Here is a 24497-nt window from a genome sequence, read left to right as displayed (position 1 = left end):
TCTTTTGATTCATCGAGTTGAACTCAGTTATTTAGTTAGGAACCTCCGTTCCTGCACCTCAACCTCTTTTGCTCTAATGAAAACAAATCCAGCTTCTCCAACCTGTCCTTGTAGCTAAGATCCCCCATCCCCGGAACCATTCTGGTAAATCTCCTCTGCACCCTCTCAAGGGCCTTCACATCCTTCCTAAAGTGTGGTGACCAGAACTGGATGCAATACTCCAGTTGTGGCCTAACCAGCGCTTTATAAAGGTTCAGCATAACTTCTCTACTTTTGTACTCAATACCTCTATTTATGAAGCCCAAGATCCCAAATGCTTTGTTAACCACTCTCTCAATATGTCCCGCCACCTTCAGGGACCTACGCACATTAACTCCCAGGTCCCTCTGTCCCTGCACACTCTTTAAAACTGTGCCATTAAGTGTATATTGCCTGTCCCTGTTCCTTCTATCAAAATGCATCACCTCACACTTCTCTGTACTAAATTCCATCTGCCACTTGTCTGCCCATTCTGCTAGCCTTTCTATGTCCTGTTGCAGTCGATTGGTATCATCCTCACTGTTTGCCACACCCCCAAGTTTGGTGTCATCGGCATATTTAGAAATTCTACTCTGTATTCCAATATCCAGGTCATTTATATATATCAAAAAAAGCAGTGGCCCCAGCACTGACCCTTGGGGAACACCACTGTCTACAATCCTCCAGTCTGAAAAACAGCCATTTACCACAACTCACTGTTTCTGTCCTTAAGCCAATTCCTTATCCAAGCTGCCGCTGACCCACCTATTCCATGAGCCTCAATTTTGATATCCAGCCTTCTATGTGGTACCATAGGAACTTTCAAAGTCAATTGGACATGTCATTGAAGAGGACTAGTTTGGAGGTTATGGGGATAAAGCCGGGGAGTGGGACTAAATTCAACAGCTCTTTCAAAGAGCCGGCACATCACAATGGGCCCAAGAACCTTCTGTGCTGTAAGATTCTAGGAACAGTGTGAACTCGCTGGTGTCTCTTCAGGCTCTTCGAGCTTTTAAAGCTCTTCCCACAGTCAGAACATTTAAATGGTTTCTCATCACTGTGAACAAGCTGGTGTCTCAGCAGTTGGGATGGATAAACAATTCCCTTCGCACACACGGAGCAGGTGAACGGACTGTCCCTCGTGTGACTGCGCCGATGAACTTCTGATGGACGGGGAAATGAATCCCTTCCCACCAACCCCGCCTTTACTCGGTGTGATGGCGCACGTGTCTCACCAGGTCAGGCGATCGGCTGAAACCGAGTCCACACAAGGAACACAATTGCGGTTTGTCCGCGCTGTGATCACTGCTCTCTCCTTCCATGTACAAAGGCCGATGATATTCAGGTCCCGATGAATCGAGCGATCTGTCAGATCTTAACGTCAATTCTGCACCTGCCCTGGGAGTGTTTGATGGGACAGTGTAGAGGGAGCTTTACTCTGTATCTAACCCATGCTGTACCTGCCCTGGGAGTATTTGATGGGACAGTTTAGAGGGAGCTTTACTCTGTATCTAACCCGTGCTGTACCTGCCCTGGGAGTGTTTGATGGGACAGTGTAGAGGGAGCTTTACTCTGTATCTAACCCGTGCTGTATCTACCCTGGGAGTGTTTGATGGGACAGTGTAGAGGGAGATTTACTCTGTATCTAACCTGTGCTGTACCTGTCCTGAGATTGTTTGATGGGACAGTGTAGAGGGGGCTTTACTCTGTATCTAACCCGTGCTGTACCTGCCCTGGAAGTGTTTAATGGGACAGTGTAGAGGGAGCTTTACTCGGTGTCTAACCTGTGCTGTACCTGCCCTGGGAGTGTGTAATGGGACAGTGTAGAGGGAGCTTTACTCTATCTAACCCGTGCTGTACCTGCCCTGGGAGTGTTTAATGGGACAGTGTAGAGGGAGCTTTACTCTGTATCTAACACGTGCTGTACCTGCCCTGGGAGTGTTTAATCGGACAGTGTAGAGGGAGCTTTACTCTGTATCTAACCCGTGCTGTACCTGCCCTGGGAGAGTTTAATGGGACAGTGTAGAGGGAGCTTTACTCTGTATCTAACCCGTGCTGTACCTGCCCTCAGAGTGTTTGATGTTGACACCAGGTGCTGAGAATGTTAAAATGTTCCTTTCCCCATAAGGACATCCAGAACCTCGATGAGCACAAAAATTCACCCCACAAAAGTAGCAGAAGCCCCTCAGCTTCTCTCCTGGACACAGTTATTGAGGACAGGGAATGTCTGTAACAAGTCATCAATTGGCTCTCGACTTATCTTAGAAACAAGGACTCAATCGACTGTGTTTCTAACGAAACTGATTTATTGATACAGAATATAAAAATCCAGTCCAGTTATTGGGGTTTTAACATTAAGAAGCCCCAGTTGCCTAAATTAACATGGTTCACTCCTGGATGTGATTAAAGGCATCGGAAACAGTGGAATCGACCCACCGCAGTCACACTGTGGACACTCTGGTGTGTCAGCGGGTGGGATACACCAGGGAATCCCTTTCCACACACTGAGGTTGACTCTAATGATCGGGAGTCCCAGGGTTTCGGATACCAGATAATCAAGCTCACAAGAACACAAATTGTCTCTCCAGGCTTTATTAAGAGCGCTGCATAACACAGACCGGGTGATAATTCCCTCAATCTGGAGAATAGAAGTACAGTGGATTCACGTGCGACCTTCTCGAGTCTGTTCCAACTGACAACGGCTTAAGTGGCCTGTTCTTATACACAAGCTTGGTTACCGCTCAGGAAATGGGATTGTTTGGACCCGTCTGTTGACCGCCTCCTGAACTCCTGCTAATTCAGGGAATTTAGTCCATCTGTGACCAGACTATAACCACAAGCCTGTCTGGTTATCACACCTACACGGTCCGTGAGGTTATTATTAGATTCACACCCAGAGGTTGTGCCTTCACTTGTCTGGCACTTCATCCCATAACACGGGTACAGGGGCTCAGTAATGTTTCATTCATCAGAAAAAGACAAAGTACAACAACATTCTGGTCAGCTTAACAGGATCTCATCATAGTTATGGGGCCATAAATATAAAACTGTTACTATTTAATCCAGTAGTGAATTCAGGAGAAACTTCTTTACCCAGAGAGTGGTAGAATGGGGAACTCACTACCACAGGGAGTAGTTGAGGTGAACAGCACAGATGCATTTAAGGGGAAGCCATATGAGGGATAAGGGAATGGGAGGATGTGTTGATCAGGTTAATTGAAGTAGGGTGGGTGTGGGGCATAAACACTGGCATGGACCAGTTGGGCCGAATGGCCTTTTTCTGTGCTGTACATTCTATGTAACACCATGAACAGTCAATCGAAGAGAATCATCAGCACAACAGTCTTAAAGATTAAACAGCAGTACAAGATTTATAAAACATTCATCCATTCCATGTTCATGTCACCCCAGCTTTCTACAGGGCCCTGAGCTACAGAACAGTGTGAACTCGCTGGTGTCTCAGCAGATTCGAGGACAGAGTGAATCCCTTCCCACACACAGAGCAGGTGAATGACCTCTCCCCAGTGTGAACTCGCTGGTGTCCCTTCAGATTCCCGGAGCTTTTAAAGCTCTTCCCACAGTCAGAACATGTAAATGGTCTCTGATCGGAGTGAACTCGCTGGTGTCCCTTCAGATCTGCAGAGGTTTTAAAGCTCTTCCCACAGTCAGAACAGTTAAATGGTCTCTGATCGGAGTGAACTCGCTGGTGTCCCTTCAGATCCCCAGAGGTTTTAAAGCTCTTCCCACAGACAGAACAGTTAAATGGTCTCTCATCAGTGTGAACTTGCTGGTGTTTCACCAGGTGGGCTGACTGAGTGAATCCCTTCCCACACACGGAGCAGGTGAACGGTCTCTCATCAGTGTGAACTTGCTGGTGTTTCAACAGGTTGGATGACTGAGTGAATCCCTTCCCACACACTGAGCAGGTGAATGGCCTCTTCCCAGTGTGAACTCGCTGGTGTCCGTTCAGATTCCTGGAGCTTTTAAAGCTCTTCCCACAGACAGAACATGTAAATGGTCTCTGATCGGAGTGAACTCGCTGGTGTTGCTTCAGATCCCCAGAGGTTTTAAAGCTCTTCCCACAGTCCGAACATTTAAATGGTCTCTCATCAGTGTGAACTCGCTGGTGTAACTTCAGTTCCGCGGAGCTTTTAAAGCTCTTCCCACAGACAGGACATGTAAATGGTCTCTCATCAGTGTGAACTTGCTGGTGTGTCAGTAGGTTGGATGACTGAGTGAATCCCTTCCCACACACGGAGCAGGTTAATGGCTTCTTTCCTGCTCTCTCCAGCTGGTGTCCCTTCAGCTCCTGGGACCTTTTAAAGCTTTTCCCACAGTCGGAATGTTTCACTGGTTTCTCCCCAGTGTGAACTCGCTGGTGTGCCAGCAGATTCGAGGACCAAGTGAATGTCTTCCCACACACGGAGCAGGTGAACAGAATCTCTCCTGCTCTCTCCAGCTGGTGTCTCTTCAGATCCTGGGACCTTTTAAATCTCTTCCCACAGTCAGAACATTTAATCGGTCTCTCATCACTGTGAACAAGCTGGTGTCTCAGGAGGGTGGCAGAATGAGAGAATCGCTTCAAAAACACGGAGCAGGTCAAAGGTCTCACATCGGTGTGGACAAGCTGGTGTCTCAGCAGCACGGAGGGTGCAATTAATCCCTTCCCACACACGGAGTGGGTTAAAGGTCTCTCCCTCATGTGATCTTGCTGGTGTATCATCGGAGCCGATGACTGAGTGAATCCCTTCTGGAACACGGGGCCGGTGAACGGGCTCTCCTCAATGTGTAGCCACTGGTGTCGCTTCAGGTGCTTGTAGATCTTGAAGCTCTTCCCACACTCAGAACATTTCAAAGGTCTCTCATCAGTGTGAACTCTCTGGTTCACTGGTGTGCCAGCAGATTGGAGGACCGATTGCATCAGGTCCTGAGGAATCCTGTAACTCTGTCAGATCTTGAGTTGGTGTTCGGTCTGAGCTTCCTGTCCGTAAAGGCTCCACTTCTAAAACCCTGTGAAAGGAGTGTAGAAAGGGGTAAGAGGGAGAATGTGGTCTCAATTTTTTTTATATAATCATTCATAGAAACATAAAAGATAGGAGCAGGAGTCGGCCATTCTGCCCCTCGAGCCTGCTCCGCCATTCAATTGATCCCATTAGCCTTCACGGAATGTGGGCATCGCTGGCAACACCAGCATTTATTGCCCATCTCTAGTTGCCCTTGAGAAGGTGGTGGCGAGCCGCCGCCTTGAACCGCTGCAGTCCGTGTGGTGAAGGTGCTCCCACAGTGCGGTTACACTTCTTTGCAGTGGTTTGGTACAACTGAGGGGCTTGCTGGGCCACTTCAGAGGGCAGTGAAGAGACAACCACATTGCTGTGAGTCTGAAGTCACATCTAAGCCAGTCAGATTAGTGAACCAGATGGGTTTTTAACGACGGTTTCATGGTCACCATTACGAGCCTTTTAATTCCAGATTTATTTAATTAACTGAATTTAAGTTCTGCAGCTGCCGTGCTGGGATTACATAGAAACATAGAAGATAGGAGCTGGAGTAGGCCATTCGGCCCCTCGAGCCTGCTCCACCATTCAATGAGATCATGGCTGATCATCCAAATTCAGTACCCTGTCCCTGCTTTCTCCCCATATCCCTTGATCCCTTTAGCCTTAAAAAATATATCTAAGTCCTTGAATATATTTAATGAATTGTTAAATATATTCAAGAAGGAGTTAGATATAGTTCTCACTTGAACTCACTTCTCCAGATCACTAGTCCAGGCCTCTGAGATAACATAACCACTATGGTACGGTACCTGTACTCATGTCCCCCTTTTCCCAGCCCAGTGGCAGTGAAGCTGATTTTCAGGCCCCAGCTGCTGCACAGGTTGGTTGAAAGGATCAACAGTAATGGCAGCTGCAATCCCCACAAGCCCCCGCGCTCCAGAAAGCGCTCCGGCCGCCGCACTGAGTTGTGGCTGACCCCACGCATGCGCCCCATGGCCCCGCCCTCTCCTGCTCCACAGGCGCCCGGCCCGCACCGCGCATACTCAGCACACACCCTGGGCCCCTGTCAATCATCCTCCCCATGCCTGCGTGCTGGGCCCCTGAGCTCCAGGCTGCCGCGCGGGGCTTTCTTTGTAAAGTCGGTGTTGGTGAAGAGCCGCAATCAGTGAGGGAAAGTGAGTTTTCCCCCAGATCCGATTGAGATCAGAGGAGGGGAGAGAATAAAGGGGAATCCAAACCTGAGAGTCCGCGGATCCGGGCCCCGAGCGGAGCTTCTTCAATTTGGCGGAGGGCACTCGTAAGACAAAGGTCCTCTACCAACCTGCCCCCGCCGCGCAGTGCTGCCCCCCGATTATCAAAATCCACAACAAGGCCTTGGACAACGTGGACCACTTTCCATACCTCGGGAGCCTACTGTCAACAAGGGCAGACATAGACGACAAAGTCCAACACCGCCTTCAGTGTGCCAGTGCAGCCTTCGGTCGCCTGAGGAAGAGAGTGTTTGAAGACCAGGACCTCAAACCCGGCACCAAGCTCATGGTCTACAGAGCAGTAGTGATACCCGCCCTCCTGTATGCCTCAGAGACATGGAACATGTACAGCAGGCACCTCAAAGCAAAAAATAAACCCTTTTCAATTTAATTTAAAGTAAGACAATACTTTAGAAAATATGATTAAATATAAAATAAATATTCACAACCTCCGCCTTTTTACTTCAGACACACCCCTCCTCCAGCATTCATCTGTGTGAAAGGCTCAGAGGGTGCAGAATTCTTAAAGTGCATCCAGGAGAGCTTTTTGAGCCAGCATGTAGAAAGTCCTACAAGAGAGGGGGCGGTACTGGACCTAATCCTGGGGAATGTAGCTGGGCAAGTGGTAGAAGTGTCAGTAGGAGAGCATTTTGGTGACAGTGACCATAATTCGGTGAGATTTAAGGTAGTCATGGAAAAGGACAAAGATGGACCAGAAATAAAGGTTCTAAATGGGGGAAGGCCGATTTTAATATGATAAGGCAGGATCTGGCCAAAGTGGACTGGGATCAGCTACTTGTAGGAAAATCCACATCGGAGCAATGGGAATCTTTCAGAAAGAAAATAGAGAGAGTACAATGGCAAAATGTTCCCGTAAAGGTCAAGGGTGGGACCAACAAGCCCAGGGAACCCTGGATGTCAAGGGACATACAAGAATGGATTAGGAAAAAAAGGGAGGCTTTTGGCAGATACAAAGGACTAAAAACAGTGGAAGCCCTAGAGGAGTATAGAAAGTGCAGGGGGGTACTTAAAAAAGCAATTAGGAGAGCGAAGAGGGGGCATGAAAAATCACTGGCGGGCAAAATAAAGTATAAGTATATTAAGGGCAAGAGGATAACCAGGGAAAGAGTCGGGCCCATTAGGGACCAAAGTGGCAATCTGTGTGTAGAGCCAGAAGATGTGGGTGAGGTTTTAAATGAATATTTTGCATCTGTGTTCACTATGGAGAAGGATGATGTAGGCATAGAAATCAGGCAGGGGGATTGTGATATACTTAAACAAATTAGTATTGCGAGGGAGGAGGTACTAGTGGTTTTAGTGGCCTTAAAAGTGGATAAATCCCCAGGCCCAGACAAGATGTATCCCAGGCTGCTGTGTGAGGCAAGGGAGGAGATTGCAGAGGCTCTGACACAAATTTTCAGAACCTCTCTGGCCACAGGGGAGGTGCCGGAGGACTGGAGGAGAGCTAGCGTAGTACCATTATTCAACAAGGGTAGTAGGGATAAACCAGGAAATTACAGGCCAGTGAGCCTAACATCAGTGGTAGGGAAATTATTGGAAAAATTTCTGAGGGACAGAATTAGTCTCCACTTGGAGAGGCAAGGATTAATCAAGGATAGTCAGCATGGCTTTGTCAGGGGGAGATCATGTCTAACCAATTTGATTGAATTTTTCAAGGGGGTGACTAGGTGTGTGGATGAGGGTAGTGCAGTTGATGTGGTCTACATGGACTTCAGTAAGGCTTTTGACAAAGTCCCACATGGGAGATTGGTCAAGAAGGTAAGAACCCATGGGATCCAGGGCAATTTGGTACATTGGATCCAAAATTGGCTTAGTGGCAGGAGGCAGAGGGTGATGGTCAAAGGTTGTTTTTGTGACTGGAAGCCTGTGTCCAGTGGTGTACCGTAGTGATCAGTGCTGGGTCCTTTGCTGTTTGTAGTGTACATTAATGATTTAGATATGAATGTAGGAGGTATGATCAGTAAGTTCGCAGATGACATGAAAACTGGTGGAGTGAAGCCTCAGGCTACAGGACGATATAGACGGATTGGTCAGATGGGCAGAAAATTGGCAAATGGAATTTAACCCTGAAAAGTGTGAGGTGATGCATTTTGGGAAGACTAACAAGGCAAGGGAATACACAATGAATGGTAGGACCCCAGGAAGGACAGAGGATCAGAGGGACCTTGGTGTGCATGTACATAGATCCCTGAAGGCAGCAGGACAGGTAGATAAGGTGGTTAAAAAGACATATGGGATACTTGGTTTCAATAGCCGAGGCATAGAATATAAGAGCAGGGAGGTTATGATAGGGCTGTACAAAATGCTAGTTAGGCCACAGCTGGAATACTGTGTGCAGTTCTGGTAGCCACAATATAGGAAGGATGTGATTGCATTGGAGAGGGTGCAGAGGAGATTCACCAGGATGTTACCTGGGCTGGAGTACTTCAGCTATGAAGAGAGACTGGACAGGCTGGGGTTGTTTTCCTTGGAGCAGAGAAGGCTGAGGGGGGACCTGATTCAGGTGTACAAAATTATGAGGGGCATAGATAGGGTAGATAGAAAGGAACTTTTCCCCTTAGTAGAGGGGTCAATAACCAGGGGGCATAGATTCAAGGTAAGGGGCAGGAGGCTTAGAGGGGATTTGAGGAAAATCTTTTTCACCCAGAGGGTGGTTGGAATCTGGAACTCACTGCCTGAAAGGGTGGTAGAGGCAGGAACCCTCTCAACATTCAAGAAGCATTTAGATGAGCATTTGAAATGCCATAGCATACAAGGCTACGGACCAAGTGCTGGAAAATGGGATTAGAATAGACAGGGCTTGATGGCCGGCGCGGACACGATGGGCCGAAGGGCCTCTTTCTGTGCTGTATAACTCTATGACTCTAACTCTGAGCCGAAGTTCCTCGAGCCGCAGACACTTCTGGTCGCCACACTTTAGGAAGGATGTGAAGGCCCTTGAGAGGGTGCAGAGGAGATTTACCAGAATGGTTCCGGGGATGGGGGATCTTAGCTCCAAGGACAGGTTGGAGAAGCTGGATTTGTTTTCATTAGGGCAAAGGAGGTTGAGGGGTGATTTGACAGAGGTGTACAAGATTATGACGGGTTTGGATAGGCTTGGCGGGGAAAGGCTGTTCCCACTAGTTGATGGTACAAGGACCGGGGGACACAGATTTAAGGTTTTGGGCAAGAGATACAGGGGGGATGTGAGGGAAAACTTTTTTACGCAGCCACTGGTGAGGACCTGGAACTCGCTGCCGACGGAAGTGGTGGAAGTGGAGACACTCAATGTTTTCAAGGGGAGACTGGATAGGCACTTGGGGGAAATAAACTTGCAGGGCTACGGGGATAGAGCGGGGGAATGGGACTGACTGGATTGCTCTACAGAGAGCCGGCTCAGACTCGATGGGCCGAATGGCCTCCTTCTGTGCCTCTATGACGTTGCTGTGGATCACACTGGGGTCCACCAGCTCCCACATGCTACAGCTGCAACACATCACCTGCCCGGCCATCTCTATTGTATTTTATTTAACTAATTAGGTTTTCAAGTTTTGAAATACCCAATTGTCTATTAATAGTTTTTAATCTAGGTAATAACCTTGTTTAATTTATTACATTTAGCTATATGCTTTAGGTCTTTACTGTAACTTAGCCCACAGTCCTAATTAAACCCTAGTTGTTTATATTTTTTCACATATCAAGCAGCCCCTCTTACCCCCACCTCATCGAATTCCCTCACTCACCCAATTCCCGAGTTAAGCACTCTGTAGAAGCCGTACTCCGTAGAACTGGACTCCGTGCTACTTACCTCCCAAACATTTCTCCTTCCACACTCAAAAGGCCGATGAATTTCAGGTCCTGATGAATGGAGTGACTCTCTGAGATCTTGATGTGAAGTTTGGTTTGAGTTTCCCCGTCTGTCAATCCTGCCCTTCTCACAGCCGGTGAAAGGAGTTTCCAAAAGCCATCACCGAGAGTCCAGGACAGAAATTGACAACATTCTCCCCCAGCAACAATTCTCCTGTCCTCACCCAATCACGTTCCCTTAGCAACAAGGTATTGAAACTTCTTTTATACATTCTCGCAAAATATTACACACAGGTGTCTTCAACCAATCTCGCTCCCCCAGCAACAACTCCCCGGTCCTCACAGGATACTAGTTTGGCAACATAAAATGATATGGAACCTTCCAGAACTTTGGGCACTTTTTAACGGTTAATTACAAAATGGGCAGTTTTGCAGCTACCAATTACTGTAACTCATCAATACCCACAATTCTGATTCATCGACTTTGCATCATAGAATAGTAGAATTACATTAATACATCCAAAGGGCTTCCAGCAAATAGTTTGCAGAAGGCTGCACCACTGAATAAATGTGAAATATTTAGTGTTTCCCACATTCAATAACTGTTATTTTTATTTTGCCTCATTTGAACACATTAATCTGACTGGCTGAAGGGCACTGATGTAATTTGATTGGAGGCCTTCTATCAATTATCTTGCCTACCCTCAATCTGGCAAGAAACTACTTAAAAATGTCGACTATTCCTCAATTCAATTAATGTCAAGCACAATGGTTTTAATGGGAGCAGACACAAACAGTTAATTCCTGCCCCTTGCCCACCACAACAGCACTTAGACACACTATGGGGAATCCTCATGGGACAAAGATGGAAGCTTTGTGAATTTAACACAAAATGAGGGCAGCTAATGTTGTAAAGCCGAAGGGGGAATTACAGGTTGTGTCCCGAGCTGAGCCGCCCCGTCTTAAGCTGAGTTTGTTTTGTCTTGTTTCTTATTTACAAGTTCACTTCTTACAAAACATTCTTTAATTCTTTATGTTGCTGCTTTAAGCTATATAATTTTCACCCTAACAGATATGTACTTGAAGTGCCGTAACCTACAAGGCTACGGACCAAGTGCTGGAAAGTGGGATTAGGGAGGATAGCTTTTTGTTGGCCGGCACGGACAAGATGGGCCGAATGGCCTCCTTCTGTGCTGTAAATTTCTATCATTCTATGATTCATTGATCATCCCATTCCCAAGCTGACTCTGTGTTAACACCTCAGACGAGCCGTCCCACGTAGGGTGACTCCCTCAACCTGTTCTCCCGGTTACAGAACCAGTTTGTCTCTCTCAGGAATGCCCAAGGCTCTGTTGTCTGGGCACCAACTCACTCGTGACCTCACATGTTGCAACAAGTCTGCTGCCTGAGCAGTTTGCAGTGTTATTAGGTCTGTGGGTCTCTTAGCAACCACCTCCCTTATCTAGGCAAAGGGCTCATCTCCTGACTTTGGGTGTTATCATTCCAAACTTCAGCATTCTCTGTCTTTTAGCTTCAATCTGTCTGTGTCCACCCAGTGACAACACTGAGCTCCTCCCTCCAACCACTGACACTCGCCCTCTTGCTGAGAAAGAAAGACTTGCATTTATATAGCACCTTTCACAACCTCAGGATGTCCCAGAGCGCTTTACAGCCAATGAAGTACTTCTGAAGTGTAGTCACTGTTGTAATGTAGGAAACGCGGCAGCCAATTGGTGCACAGCAAGCTCCCACAAACAGCAATGTGACAATGACCAGATAATCTATTTCAGTGATGTTGATTGAGGGATAAATATTGGCCCCAGGACACCGGGGAGAACTCCCCTGCTCTTCTTCAATGTAGTGCCATGGGATCTTTTACATCCACCTGAAAGAGCAGACGGGGGCCTCGGTTTAACATCTCATCCGAAAGACGGCACCTCTGACAGCGCAGCACTCTCTCAGTACTGGAGTGTCAGCCTAGATTTTTATGCTCAAGTCTCTGGACTGGGACTTGAACCCACGACCTTCTGACTCAGAGGTGAGAGTGCTGCCCACTGAGCTAAAGTGCCTGGAGCTAAGCCAGCTGGGATACTTGACATAGGATTACATCGGATATACGGCACAGAAACAGGCCATTCGGCCCAACCAGTCCATGCCGGTGTTTATGCTCCACTCGAGCCACCTCCCGTCTTTCCTCATCTAAATCTATCAGCATAACCCTCGATTCCCTTCTCCCTCATATGCTTGTCTAGCCTCCCCTTAAATGCATCGATACTATTCGCTTCAACCACTCCCTGTGGCAGCGAGTTCCACATTCTCACCACTCTCTGGGTAAAGAAGTTTCTTCTGAATTCCCTATTGGATTTCTTGGTGACTATCTTATATTGAGGCCTCTGGTTATGCTCTTCCCCACAAGTGGAAACATTCTCTCTGTATCCACTCTATCAACATTTTTCATAATTTTAAAGACCTCTATTAGGTCACCCCTCAGCCTTCTGTTTTCAAGAGAAAAGAGACCCAGCCTGTTCATCCTTTCCTGATATGTATACCCTCGCATTTCTGGTATCATCCTTGTAAATCTTCTCTGCACCCTCTCCAGTGCCTCTATATCCTTTTTATAATATGGTGACCAGAACTGTACGCAGTACTCTAAGTGTGGTCTAACTAAGGTTCGATACAGGTTTAGCATAACTTCACTACTTTTCAATTCTATCCCTCTAGAAATAAACCCTAGTGCTTGGTTTGCTTTTTTTTATGGCCTTGCTAACCTGTGTCACAACTTTTAGTAATTTGTGTATTTGTACTCCGAGATCCCTTTGTTCCTCTACCCCACCTAGACTCGCACCCTCCAAGTGATAAGTGACCTCCCCATTCTTCCTACCAAAATGTAATACCTCACATTTATCTGTCAGCCTTGGTCACTCTGCAAAAACTCTGAAATGTTTAATAATGAAATCAGGGAGTCAAAAAGCTCAGGTGAGGCAGTTTAAAAAGACAGTCCCTGACCAGAGATTGCTGGATGCTGACACTTGGTGCTCACGAGGATAGAATGTCCCATTCCCCAGGCACGGACATCCAGCACCTCGATCACAGCAACAATTCACAAAACAATGGCAATATAACTTGGAGCAGAGACGGTTAAGTGGAGCTGTGATCGAGGTGCTCAAAATTATGAGGGGTTTTGATTGAACAAACAAGGAGAAGCTGTTGTCACTGGCAGGAGGGTCGGTAACGAGAGGACACAGATTTCAGATCATTGGCAAAAGAATCTAGAGAGGAAATGAGGAGACTTTTTTTACACAGCGAATTGTGATGATCTGGAATGCACTGCCTGAATGGGAGGTGGAGGCAGATTCAATAGTAACTTTCAAAAGTGAATTGGATATATACTAAAGGCAGAAATTTGCAGGGCTGTGGGGAAAGAGCAGGGCAGTGGGACTAATTGCATTGCTCTTTCAGAGAGCCCGCAGCAGCACGATGGGCTGAAAGGCATCCTACTGTGCTCTATGATTCTATAACATCAGCTTCACTCTGCTCACTAGTACGGAGAGAACAGGGAATAATCTTTAAATCCAGCCCAGTTATTGGGGGCTCTGAACATTAACAAGCCCCAGTTGCTTGAATTAACATGGTTCAGTCCTGGATGTGATTAAAGGCATCGGAAACAGTGGAATCGACCCACCGCAGTCACACTGTGGACACTCTGGTGTGTCAGCGGGTGGGATACACCAGGGAATCCCTTTCCACACACTGAGGTTGTCTCTAATGATCGGGGGTCCCAGGGTTTTGGACACCAGATAATCAAGCTCACAAGAACACAAACTGTCTCTCCAGGCTTTATTAAGAGCGCAGCATAACACAGATCGGGTGATAATTCCCTCAATCTGGAGAATAGAAGTACAGTGGATTCGCGCGCGATCTTCTCGAGTCTGTTCCAACTGACAACGGCTTAAGTGGCCTGTCCTTATACACAAGCTTGGTTACCGCTCAGGAAATGGGATTGTTTGGACCCGTCTGTTGACCGCCTCCTGAACTCCTGCTAATTCAGGGAATTTAGTCCATCTGTGACCAGACTATAACCACAAGCCCGTCTGGTTATCACACCTATGCGGTCCGTGAGGTTATTATCAGATTCACACCCAGACGTTGTGCCTTCACTTGTCTGGCACTTCATCCCATAACACGGGTACAGGGGCTCAGTCATGTTTCATTCATCAGAAAAAGACAAAGTACAACAACATACTGGTCAGATTAACAGAATCTCATCATATTTATGGGGCCATAAATATAAAAGTCAGCAATAAATCCAGGAGGGAATTCAGGAGAAACTTTTTTACCCAGAGAATGGTGAGAATGTGGAACTCACTCCCACAAGGAGTAGTTGAGGCCAATGGTATAGATGTATTTAAGGAGAAGCCAGATAAACATAGGAGGATATGTCGGAGGAGGCTCGCGTGGAGCATAAACCCCGGCATGGACCAGTTGGGCCGAATGGCCTGTTTCTGTGCTGTACATTCGATGTAATAACATGAACAGTCCACCGGCGCGCTCGAGGCCTTCCGTGACCGGTGGGTACCGGAGGGACTGGCGTGCATCATCACCACCGAAAATAGAATTTTAATTTCATTTAAGTTTCCTTTAAACTTTTTTTGTTATGTTACAGGTTTTATTGGTTGAGATGGTTGAGTTTTAATAGGCAACTGCCTGTGATAAGGAGAAAAACAAAAATAACATTAACAGTTAAATCAAGGGGATCATCAGCACAACAGATTGGAAGATTAAACAGCAGTACAAGAATTTATAAAACATTCATCCATTCCACATTCATGTCACCCCAGCATGTCAGGGCCCTGCGCTACAGAACAGTGTGAACTCGCTGGTGTCTCAGCAGGTGATTGGAGCTTTTAAAGCTCTTCCCACAGTCAGAACATATAAACGCTCTCTCATCAGTGTGAACAAGCTGGTGTGCCAGCAGGTTGGTGGACTGCAAGAATCCCTTCCCACACACAGAGCAGGTGAACTGCCTCTCCCCAGTGTGAACTTGCTGGTGTCTGGTCAGAGCCCCGGACCTTTTAAAACTCTTCCCACAGTCAGAACATGTAAATGGTCTCTCATCAGTGTGAACAAGCTGGTGTTGCTTCAGGACCCTGGAGCTTTTAAAGCTCTTTTGACACACAGAACATTTAAAGGCTCTCCCATCAGTGTGAACTTGCTGGTGTCTGGTCAGAGCACCGAAGCATGTAAAGCTCTTCCCACAGTCAGAACATGTAAACGGTCTCTCATCAGTATGAACAAGCTGGTGCTGCTTCAGGTCCCCGGAGCTTTTAAAGCTCTTTTGACACACAGAACATTTAAAGGCTCTCTCATCAGTGTGAACAAGCTGGTGTCTCAGCAAGGTAAATGAATCAGTGAATCCTTTCCCACACACAGAGCAGGGAAATGGCCTCGCCCCGGTGTGAACTCGCTGGTGTCTGGTCAGATCCCTAGAGCTTTTAAAACTCTTCCCACAGTCGGAACATGTAAACGGTCTCTCATCGGTGTGAACAAGCTGGTGTTCCTTCAGATCCCTGGAGTATTTGAAGCTCTTCCCGCAGTCAGAACATTTAAATGGTTTCTCATCAGTGTGAACAAGCTGGTGACTCAGCAGGTGGGATGTGCGAGTGAATCCCTTCCCACACACGGAGCAGGTGAACGGATTGTGCTTGGGGTGACTGCGCCGATGAACTTCTGGCGTAGACGGGGAACTGAATCCCTTCCAACCATCCCCACCTTTACCCGGTTTCTCCCCGGTGTGACGGTGTATGTGTCTCGCCAAGTCAGGCGATCGGCTGAATCCGAGTCCACACGCGGAACACGTGAGCGGTTTGTCCGCGCTGCGATCACTGCTCTCTCCTTCCATATGCAAAGACCGATGATATTCAGGTCCGGATGAATCGAGCGACTCTGTCAGATCTTGACGTGATGTTTGGTCTGAGCTTCCTGTCTGTAAATGCTCCACTTCTAAAACTCTGTAAAAGGAGTGTAGAAAGTAGTAAGAGGGAGAATGTTGTCTCATGTCCCCCTTTCCCAGCCCAGGGGCAGTGAAGCTGATTTTCAGGCCCCAGCTGCTGCACAGGTTGGTTGAAAGGATCAACAGTAATGGCGGCTGCAATCCCCACAAGACCCCGCGCTCCAGAAAGCGCTCCGGCCGCCGCACTGAGTTGTGGCTGACCCCGCGCATGTGCCCCTTGGCCCCACCCTCTCCTGCTCCACAGGCGCCCGGCCTGCACCGCGCATGCTCAGCACACACCCTGGGCCCCTGTCAATCATCCTCCCCGCACCTGCGCGCTGGGCCCCTGAGCTCCAGGCTGCCACGCGGGGCTTTCTTTGTAAAGTCGGTGTTGGTTAAGAGCCACGATCAGTGAGGGAAACATAGAAACATAGAAGATAGGAGCAGGAGTAGGTCATTCGGCCCCTTGAGCCTGCTCCGCCATTCAATGAGATCATGGCTGATCATCCAAATTCAGTAACCTGTCCCTGCCTTCTCCCCATATCCCTTGATCCCTTTAGCCTTAAGAAATATATCGAACACCTTCTTGAATATATTTAATGATTTGGCCTCTACTGCCTTCTGTGGTAGAGAATTCCACAGTTTCACCACTCTCTGGGTGAAGAAATTCCTCCTCATCTCTGTCCTAAATGGCCTACCCCTTATCCTTAGACTGTGACCCCTAGTTCTGGACACCCCGACCATCGGTAACATCCTTCCTGCATCTAGTCTGTCTAGTCCTGTTAGAATTTTATAAGTTTCAATGAGATCCCCTCTCATTCTTCTAAATTCCAGCGAGTATAAGCCCAATCGACCCAATCTCTCCTCATACGTCATTCCTGCCATCCCAGGTATCAACCATTTGCCTTCTTAACCGCCTGCTACACCTGTATGCTTACCTTCAGCGACTGGTGCACAAGGACACCCAGGTCTCGTTGCACTTCCCCTTCTCCCAATCTATTGCCGGTCAGATAAAAATCTGCCTTCCTGTTTTTGCCACCAAAGTGGATAACCTCGCATTTATCCAAATTATTCTGCATCTGCCATGCTTCTGCCCAATCACCCAACCTGTCCAAATCATACTGGAGTTTCTCGGCATCCTCCTCACAGCACACTCGCCCACCCAGCTTTGTGTCGTCTGCAAACTTGGAGATATTACATCTAGTTCTCTCGTCTAGATCATTTATATATATTGTGAATAGCTGGGGTCCTACGACCGATCCCTGCGGTACCCCAGTAGTCACTGCCTGCCACTCGGAAAAAGAGCCGTTTATTCCAACTCTTTGCTGCCTGTCTGCCAACCTGTTCTGTATCCAAGTCAATACCTTGCCCCTAATCCCATGTGCCTTAACTTTACACGCTAATCTCTTCAGCGGGACCTTATCGAAAGCCTTCTGAAAGTCCAAATACACCACATCCACTGGTTCTCCCTTATCTATTTTCCCAGTTACATCCTCAAAAAATTCCAGTAGATTAGTCAAGCACGATTTACCTTTTGTAAATCCAAGTTGACTTTGTCCGATCCTGTCACTGTTTTCCAAGTGCTCTGCTATTACATCTTTTCTAATGGACTCTAGCATTTTCCCCACTACCGATGTCAGGCTTACCGGTCTATAATTCCCCGTTTTCTCTCTACCACCTTTTTTGAATAAGTGGGGTAACATTAGCTACCCTCCAATCCATGGGAACTGTTCCAGAGTCTATCGAATTTTGGAAGATGATCAGCAATGCATCTACTATTTCTAGGGCCACTTCCTTAAGTACCCTAGGATGTAGATTATCAGGCCCTGGGGATTTATCGGCCTTCAATCCCGTCAATTTGCCTAACACCATTTCCCTACAAATACTGATTTCTTTCAGTTCCTCCCTCTCATTAGCAGTAACATAGAAGATAGGAGCAGGAGTAGGCCATTCGGCCCCTCAAGCCTGCTCCACCATTCAATGAGATCATGGCTGATCATCCAAACTCAGTACCCTGTCCCTGCCTTCTCCCCATATTCCTTGATCCCTTTAGCCTTAAGAAATATATCTAACTCCTTCTTGATGCACTGTCCCCAGGTGAGAGCAGCTCAGTCAGCACAGAGCTGGGGCTGGAATCTGGGAGAGGGGCCGCAGGCAGCGGGCCTGGCAAAGGGGCAATCACTGATTGAATAATAAACAGGGGGAAGGGGACACTAACCTCACATCAGATATATCTATAGCTTAAGTAGACAGATTTTAAGCCAAACGATGGGACCGAAGGCTGCAATTCCTGTGCCATGCAGGAACTCCGGGATGCTTCACGTGTCCTGGTGAACCGCGTGTGCAGGAAGCACCTCCCATGGCTGGAACTCGAGCTCAGGGTCTCTGAGCTTGGGGAGTGGCTGGAGTCACTGCCGGGCAGACGGGAGGCTGAGAGTTTCCTGGAGTGCACGTTCCAGGAGGTGGTCACCCTGCAGCCACAGAGAGTTTGTGGGAATTGTAACTGGGTGGCCGCCCAGCAGGGTTTGAGGAGGCAAGGCAGTGCAGGAATCCCCCGGGAGTGCAGCGCTCTCAAACCGGTTTTCAGTGCTGAATCCCAGTGAGAGTGACGACACCTCGGGGGGGAGAGTGCAGTCTAGAGCACATCCACTGCACTGTGGGGCAAGGCCAATTTCAGTGGAGTGAGAATGGATCTGGCCCGGGTAAATTAGAATCAAAGATTGGCAGGAAAAACTGTAGAGGAACAATGGGCTGCCTTTAAAGAGGAAATAATTCGGGTACAGTCGAGGTACATTCCCACTAGGGGGAAATGTAGGGCAACTAAAGTCAGAGCTCCATGGATGACGAAAGAGATAGAGAGCAAGATGAAGCAGAAAAAGAGCGTGTATGACAGATGTCAGGTCGAGAATACATCTGAGAATCAGGCTAAATATAGAAAGTTCAGAGGAGAAGTGAAAAAGAAAATACGAGGGGCAAAGAGAGGGTATGAGAATAGAATGGCAGCTAACATAAAAGGTAATCCAAAAGTCTTCTATAGGCATATAAATAGTAAACGGGTAGTAAGAGGAGGGGTGGGGCCGATTAGGGACCAAAAAGGAGACCTACGCACGGAGGCAGAGGGTAAGGCTGAGGTACTAAATCAGTACTTTGCATCTGTCTTCACCAAGGAAGAAGATGCTGCCATAGACATAGTGAAGGAGGAGGTAGAGGAGATACTGGATGGGATAAAATTGATAAAGACAAGGTACTAGAAAGGCCAGGGGGATTGCAAATGTTACAGCCCTGTTTAAAATAGGGGAGAGGGATAAACCCGGCAACTACAGGCCAGTCAGACTAACGTCGGTGGTGGGGAAACTTTTAGAGACAATAATCCGGGACTAAATTAATTGGCCCTTGGAAAACTACCATGGGATTAAAGGGATCCAGGGATATGGGGAGAGTTGGATACCGCAGGGATCGGTCCTTGGACCCCAGCTATTAACAATATATATTAATGATCTAGATGAGGGAACTAGATGTAATATCTCCAAGTTTGCAGACGACACAAAGCTGGGTGGGCGTGTGTGCTGTGAGGAGGATGCTGAGAAACTCCAGCATGATTTGACAGGTTGGGTGATTGGGCAGATGCATGGCAGATGCAGTATAATGTGGATAAATGCGAGGTTATCCACTTTGGTGGCAAAAACAGGAAGGCAGATTATTATCTGAATGGCAATAGATTGGGAGAAGGGGAAGTGCAACGAGACCTGGGTGTCCTTGTGCACCAGTCGCTGAAGGTAAGCATGCAGGTACAGCAGGCGGTTAAGAAGGCAAATGGTATGTTGGCCTTCGTAGTGAGAGGGTTCGAGTACAGGAACAAGGATGTCTTGCTGCAGTTGTACAGGGCCTTGGTGAGACCACACCTTGAGCATTGTGTGCAGTTTTGGTCGCCTTATCTGAGGAAGGATGTTCTTGCCATGGAGGAAGTGCAGCGAAGATTCACCAGACTGATACCTGGGATGGCAGGAATGACGTATGGGGAGAGATTGGGTCGATTGGGCTTATACTTGCAGGAGTTTAGAAGAATGAGAGGGGATCCCATTGAAACTTATAAAATTCTAACAGGACTAGACAGACCAGATGCAGGAAGGATGTTCCCGATGGCTGGGAGTCCAGAACCAGGGATCACAGTCTAAGGATTAGGGGTAAGCCATTTAGGACAGAGATGAGGAGGAATTTCTTCACCCAGAGAGTGGTGAACCTGTGGAATTCTCTACTACAGAAGGCAGTGGAGGCCAATTCATTAAATATATTCAAGAAGGAGTTAGATATATTTCTTAAGGCTAAAGTGATCAAGGGATATGGGGAGAAGGCAGGGACGGGGTACTGAATTTGGATGATCAGCCATGATCTCATTAAATGGCGGAGCAGGCTCGAGGGGCCGAATGACCTACTCCTGCTCCTATCTTCTATATTTCTATTACTCTCACTATTACCTCAATGGTAATGAATCGGGGGGAAACTCTCCACTGGCTGGAGTCAGACCGAGCACAAAGGAAGATGGTTGTGGTGGTTGGAGGTCAATCATCACCGCCCCAGGATATCGCTGCAGGAGTTCCTCAGGGCAGTGTCCTCGGCCCAACCCTCTTCAACTGCTTCATCAATGACCTTCCCTCCAACATAAGGTCAGAAGTAGGAATGTTCGCTGATGACTGCACAGTGTTCAGTTCCATTTGCAACTCCTCAGATAATGAAACCGTCCATGCCCGCATGTAACAAGACCTGGACAACATTCAGGCTTGGGCTGATAAGTGGCAGGTAACATTCGCACCACACAAGGGCCAGGCAATGACTATCTCTGACAAGCGAGCGTCTAATCACCGCCCCTTGACATTCAACGACATTACCATCACCAGCTTCCCCACCATCAACATCCTGGGGGTCACCATTGACCAGAAACTTAACTGGACCAGCCACATAAATACTGTGGTTACAAGAGCAGGTCAGAGGCTGGGTATTCTGCGGCGAGTGTCTCACCTCCTGACTCCCCAAAGACTTTCCACCATCTACAAGGCACAAGTCAGGAGTGTGATGGCATCCCATCCACCACCTTAAACATTCACTCCCTCCACCACCGGTGCACCATGCTGCAGTGTGTACCATCTACAAGATGTACAGCAGCAACTCGCCAAGGCTTCTTCGGCAGCACCTCCCAAACCGACGACCTCTTCTACCTGGAAGGACAAGGACAGCAGGCGCATGGGAACACCTGATAGAATACATAGATCCCTGAAGGCAGCAGGACAGGCAGAAAAGGTGGTTAAAAAGGCTTATGGGATACTTATATTCTATGCCTCAGCTAATGAAGGCAAGAGCAGGGAGGTGATGATGGAGCTGTACAAAACGCTAGTTAGGCCACAGCTGGAATACTGTGTGCAGTTCTGCTCGCCTCACTATAGGAAGGATGTGATTGCATTGGAGAGGGTGCAGAGGAGATTCACCAGGATGTTACCTGGGCTGGAGCGCTTCAGCTATGAGGAGAGACTGGACAGGCTGGGGTTGTTTTCCTTAGAGCAGGGAAGGCTGAGGGGCGACCTGATTGAGGTGTACAAAATTATGAGGGGCATAGATAGGGTAGATAGAAAGGAACTTTTCCCCTTAGTAGAGGGGTCAATAACCAGGGGGCATAGTTTCAAGGTAAGGGGCAGGAGGTTTAGAGGGGATTTGAGGAAAAACTTTTTTCCCCAGAGGGTGGTTGGAATCTGGAACTCACTGCCTGAAAGGGTGGTAGAGGCAGGAACCCTCACAACATTCAAGAAGCATTTAGATGAGCACTTGAAACGCCATAGCGTACAAGGCTACAGACAAAGTGCTGGAAAATGGGATTAGAATAGACAGGGCTTGATGGCCGGCGTGGACACGATGGGCCGAAGGGCCTCTTTCTGTGCTGTATAACTCTATGACTCTATGACCACCAACTCCAAGTCAAACACCATTCTAACTTGGAAGTATATTGTCATTCCTTCATCGTCACTGGGTCAAAGTCCTGGAACTCCCTCCCTGACAGCACTGTGAGAGTACCTTCACCACACGGACTGCAGCGGTTCAAGAAGGCGGCTCACCACCACCTTCTCAAGGGCAATTAGGGTGGGCAATAAATGCTGGCCTTGCCAGCGAAGCTCACATCCCATGAACAAATAAAAAAAGTCATCCCATAACACGCGTACAAGGGCTCAGTAATGTTTAATTCATCAGAAAAAGACAAAGTACAACAAAATACTGGTCAGCTTAACAGAATCTCATCATATTTATATTGCTGCAGTTGTACAGAGCCTTGGTGAGACCACACCTTGAGTATTGTGTGCAGTTTCGGTCACCTTATCTGAGGAAGGATGTTCTTGCCATGGAGGGAGTGCAGCGAAGATTCACCAGACTGATACCTGGGATGGCAGGAATGACGATTGGGCTTGTACTCGCTGGAGTTTAGAAGAATGAGAGGGGATCTCATTGAAATTTATAAAATTCTAACAGGACTGGACAGACTGGATGCAGGAAGGATGTTCCCGATGGTCGGGGAGTCCAGATCCAGGGGTCACAGTCTAAGGATAAGGGGTAATCCATTTAGGACAGAGATGAGGAGGAATTTCTTCACCCAGAGAGTGGTGAACCTGTGGAATTCTCCACCACAGAAGGCAGTGGAGGCCAATTCATTAAATATATTCAAGAAGGAGTTAGATATATTTCTTAAGGCTAAAGGGATATGGGGAGAAGGCAGGGACAGGGTACTGAATTTGGATGATCAGCCATGATCTCATTGAATGGCGGAGCAGGCCCGAGGGGCAGAATGGCCTACTCCTGCTCCTATCTTCTATGTTTCTATGTTTATGAGGCCACAAACTTAAAATAGTCACTAATAAATACAGGAGTGAATTCAGGAGAAACTTTTTTACCAAAAGAATGGTGAGAATGGGGAACTCGCTACCACAGGGAGTGGTTGAGGTGAACAGCATAGATGGATTTATGGGGAAGCCACATGAGGGAGAAAGGAATGGGAGGAGATGTTGATCGGGTTAATTGAAGTAGGGTGGGTGTGGGGCATAAACACTGGCATGGACCAGTTGGGCTGAATGGCCCGTTTCTGTGCTGTACATTCTATGGAACACCATAAACAGTCAAATCAAGGAAATCATCAGCACAACAGTCTTAAAGATTAAACAGCAGTACAAGAATTTATAAAACATTCATCCATTCCACGTTCATGTCACCCCAGCTGTCTCCAGGGCCCTGCACTACAGAACAGTGTGAACTCGCTGGTGTCTCAGTAGGTCCGATGACCGAGTGAATCCTTTCCCACACACGGAGCAGGTGAACAGTTTCTCATCAGTGTGAACTTGTTGATGGCTCAGTAGGTCCGATGACCGAGTGAATCCCTTCCCACACACGGAGCAGGTGAACGGTTTCTCATCAGTGTGAACTTGTTGATGGCTCAGCAGGTGGGATGACCGAGTGAATCCCTTCCCACACACGGAGCAGGTGAACGGTCTCTCCCCAGTGTGAACTCGCTGGTGTCCGTTCAGATTCCTGGAGCTTTTAAAGCTCATCCCACAGACAGAACATGTAAACGGTCTCTCATCGGAGTGAACTCGCTGGTGTCCGTTCAGATCCCCAGAGGTTTTAAAGCTCTTCCCACAGTCAGAACATTTAAATGGTCTCTCATCAGTGTGAACTTGCTGGTGTCTCAACAGGTCGGATGACTGAGTGAATCCCTTCCCACACACGGAGCAGGTGAATGGTCTCTCCCCAGTGTGAACTTGCTGGTGTCTCACCAGGTGGGATGGTCGAGTGAATCCCTTCCCACACACGGAGCAGGTGAACGGCGTCTTTCCTGCTCTCTCCAGCTGGTGTCCCTTCAGCTCCTGGGACAGTTGAAAGCTTTTCCCACAGTCGGAATGTTTCACCGGCCTCTCCCCAGTGTGAACTCGCTGGTGTGCCAGCAGATTCGAGGACCGAGTGAATCTCTTCCCACACAGGAAGCAGGTGAACAGAATCCCTCCTGCTCTCTCCAGCTGGTGTCTCTTCAGATCCTGGGACCTTTTAAATCTCTTCCCACAGTCAGAACATTTAATCGGTCTCTCATCACTGTGAACAAGCTGGTGTCTCAGGAGGGTGGCAGAATGAGAGAATTGCTTCAAAAACACGGAGCAGGTCAACGGTCCCTCTTCGGTGTGGACAAGCTGGTGTCTCAGCAGCATGGAGGGTAAAGGTCCCTCCCTCGTGTGAACTTGCTGGTGTATCATCGGAGCGGATGGCTGAGTGAATCCCTTCCCACACACGGGGCCCGGGTTTCCCCCAGTGTGTGGCCACTGGTGATGCTTCAGGTATTTGTAGATTTTGAAGCTCTTTCAGTACATTTAGAAGTTCTCTCCCCAGTGTGAACTCACGGGTGTGCCAGCAGAT

At 47.9% G+C, this 24497-nt stretch overlaps 1 protein-coding gene across 1 annotated transcript in view; it reads left to right on the top strand.

Moving 5' to 3' along the window:
- The first annotated feature begins 1235 nt into the window (after window positions 1-1235).
- The window catches only part of LOC147083155 (uncharacterized), a 54971-nt gene continuing 31709 nt past the window's right edge, over window positions 1236-24497 (top strand). The window contains exon 1 of the mRNA XM_085980217.1: window positions 1236-1256. Coding sequence (XP_085836343.1) covers window positions 1236-1256 — 21 coding nt within the window. The remainder of the gene's footprint in view (window positions 1257-24497) is intronic.

This window comes from Somniosus microcephalus, unplaced genomic scaffold (genome assembly GCF_052327205.1).
Source record: "Somniosus microcephalus isolate GS21.2 unplaced genomic scaffold, FLI_Smic_1.0 scaffold64, whole genome shotgun sequence".
Lineage (NCBI taxonomy): Eukaryota > Metazoa > Chordata > Chondrichthyes > Squaliformes > Somniosidae > Somniosus > Somniosus microcephalus.
This window is presented reverse-complemented; position numbering and strand designations above follow the sequence as displayed.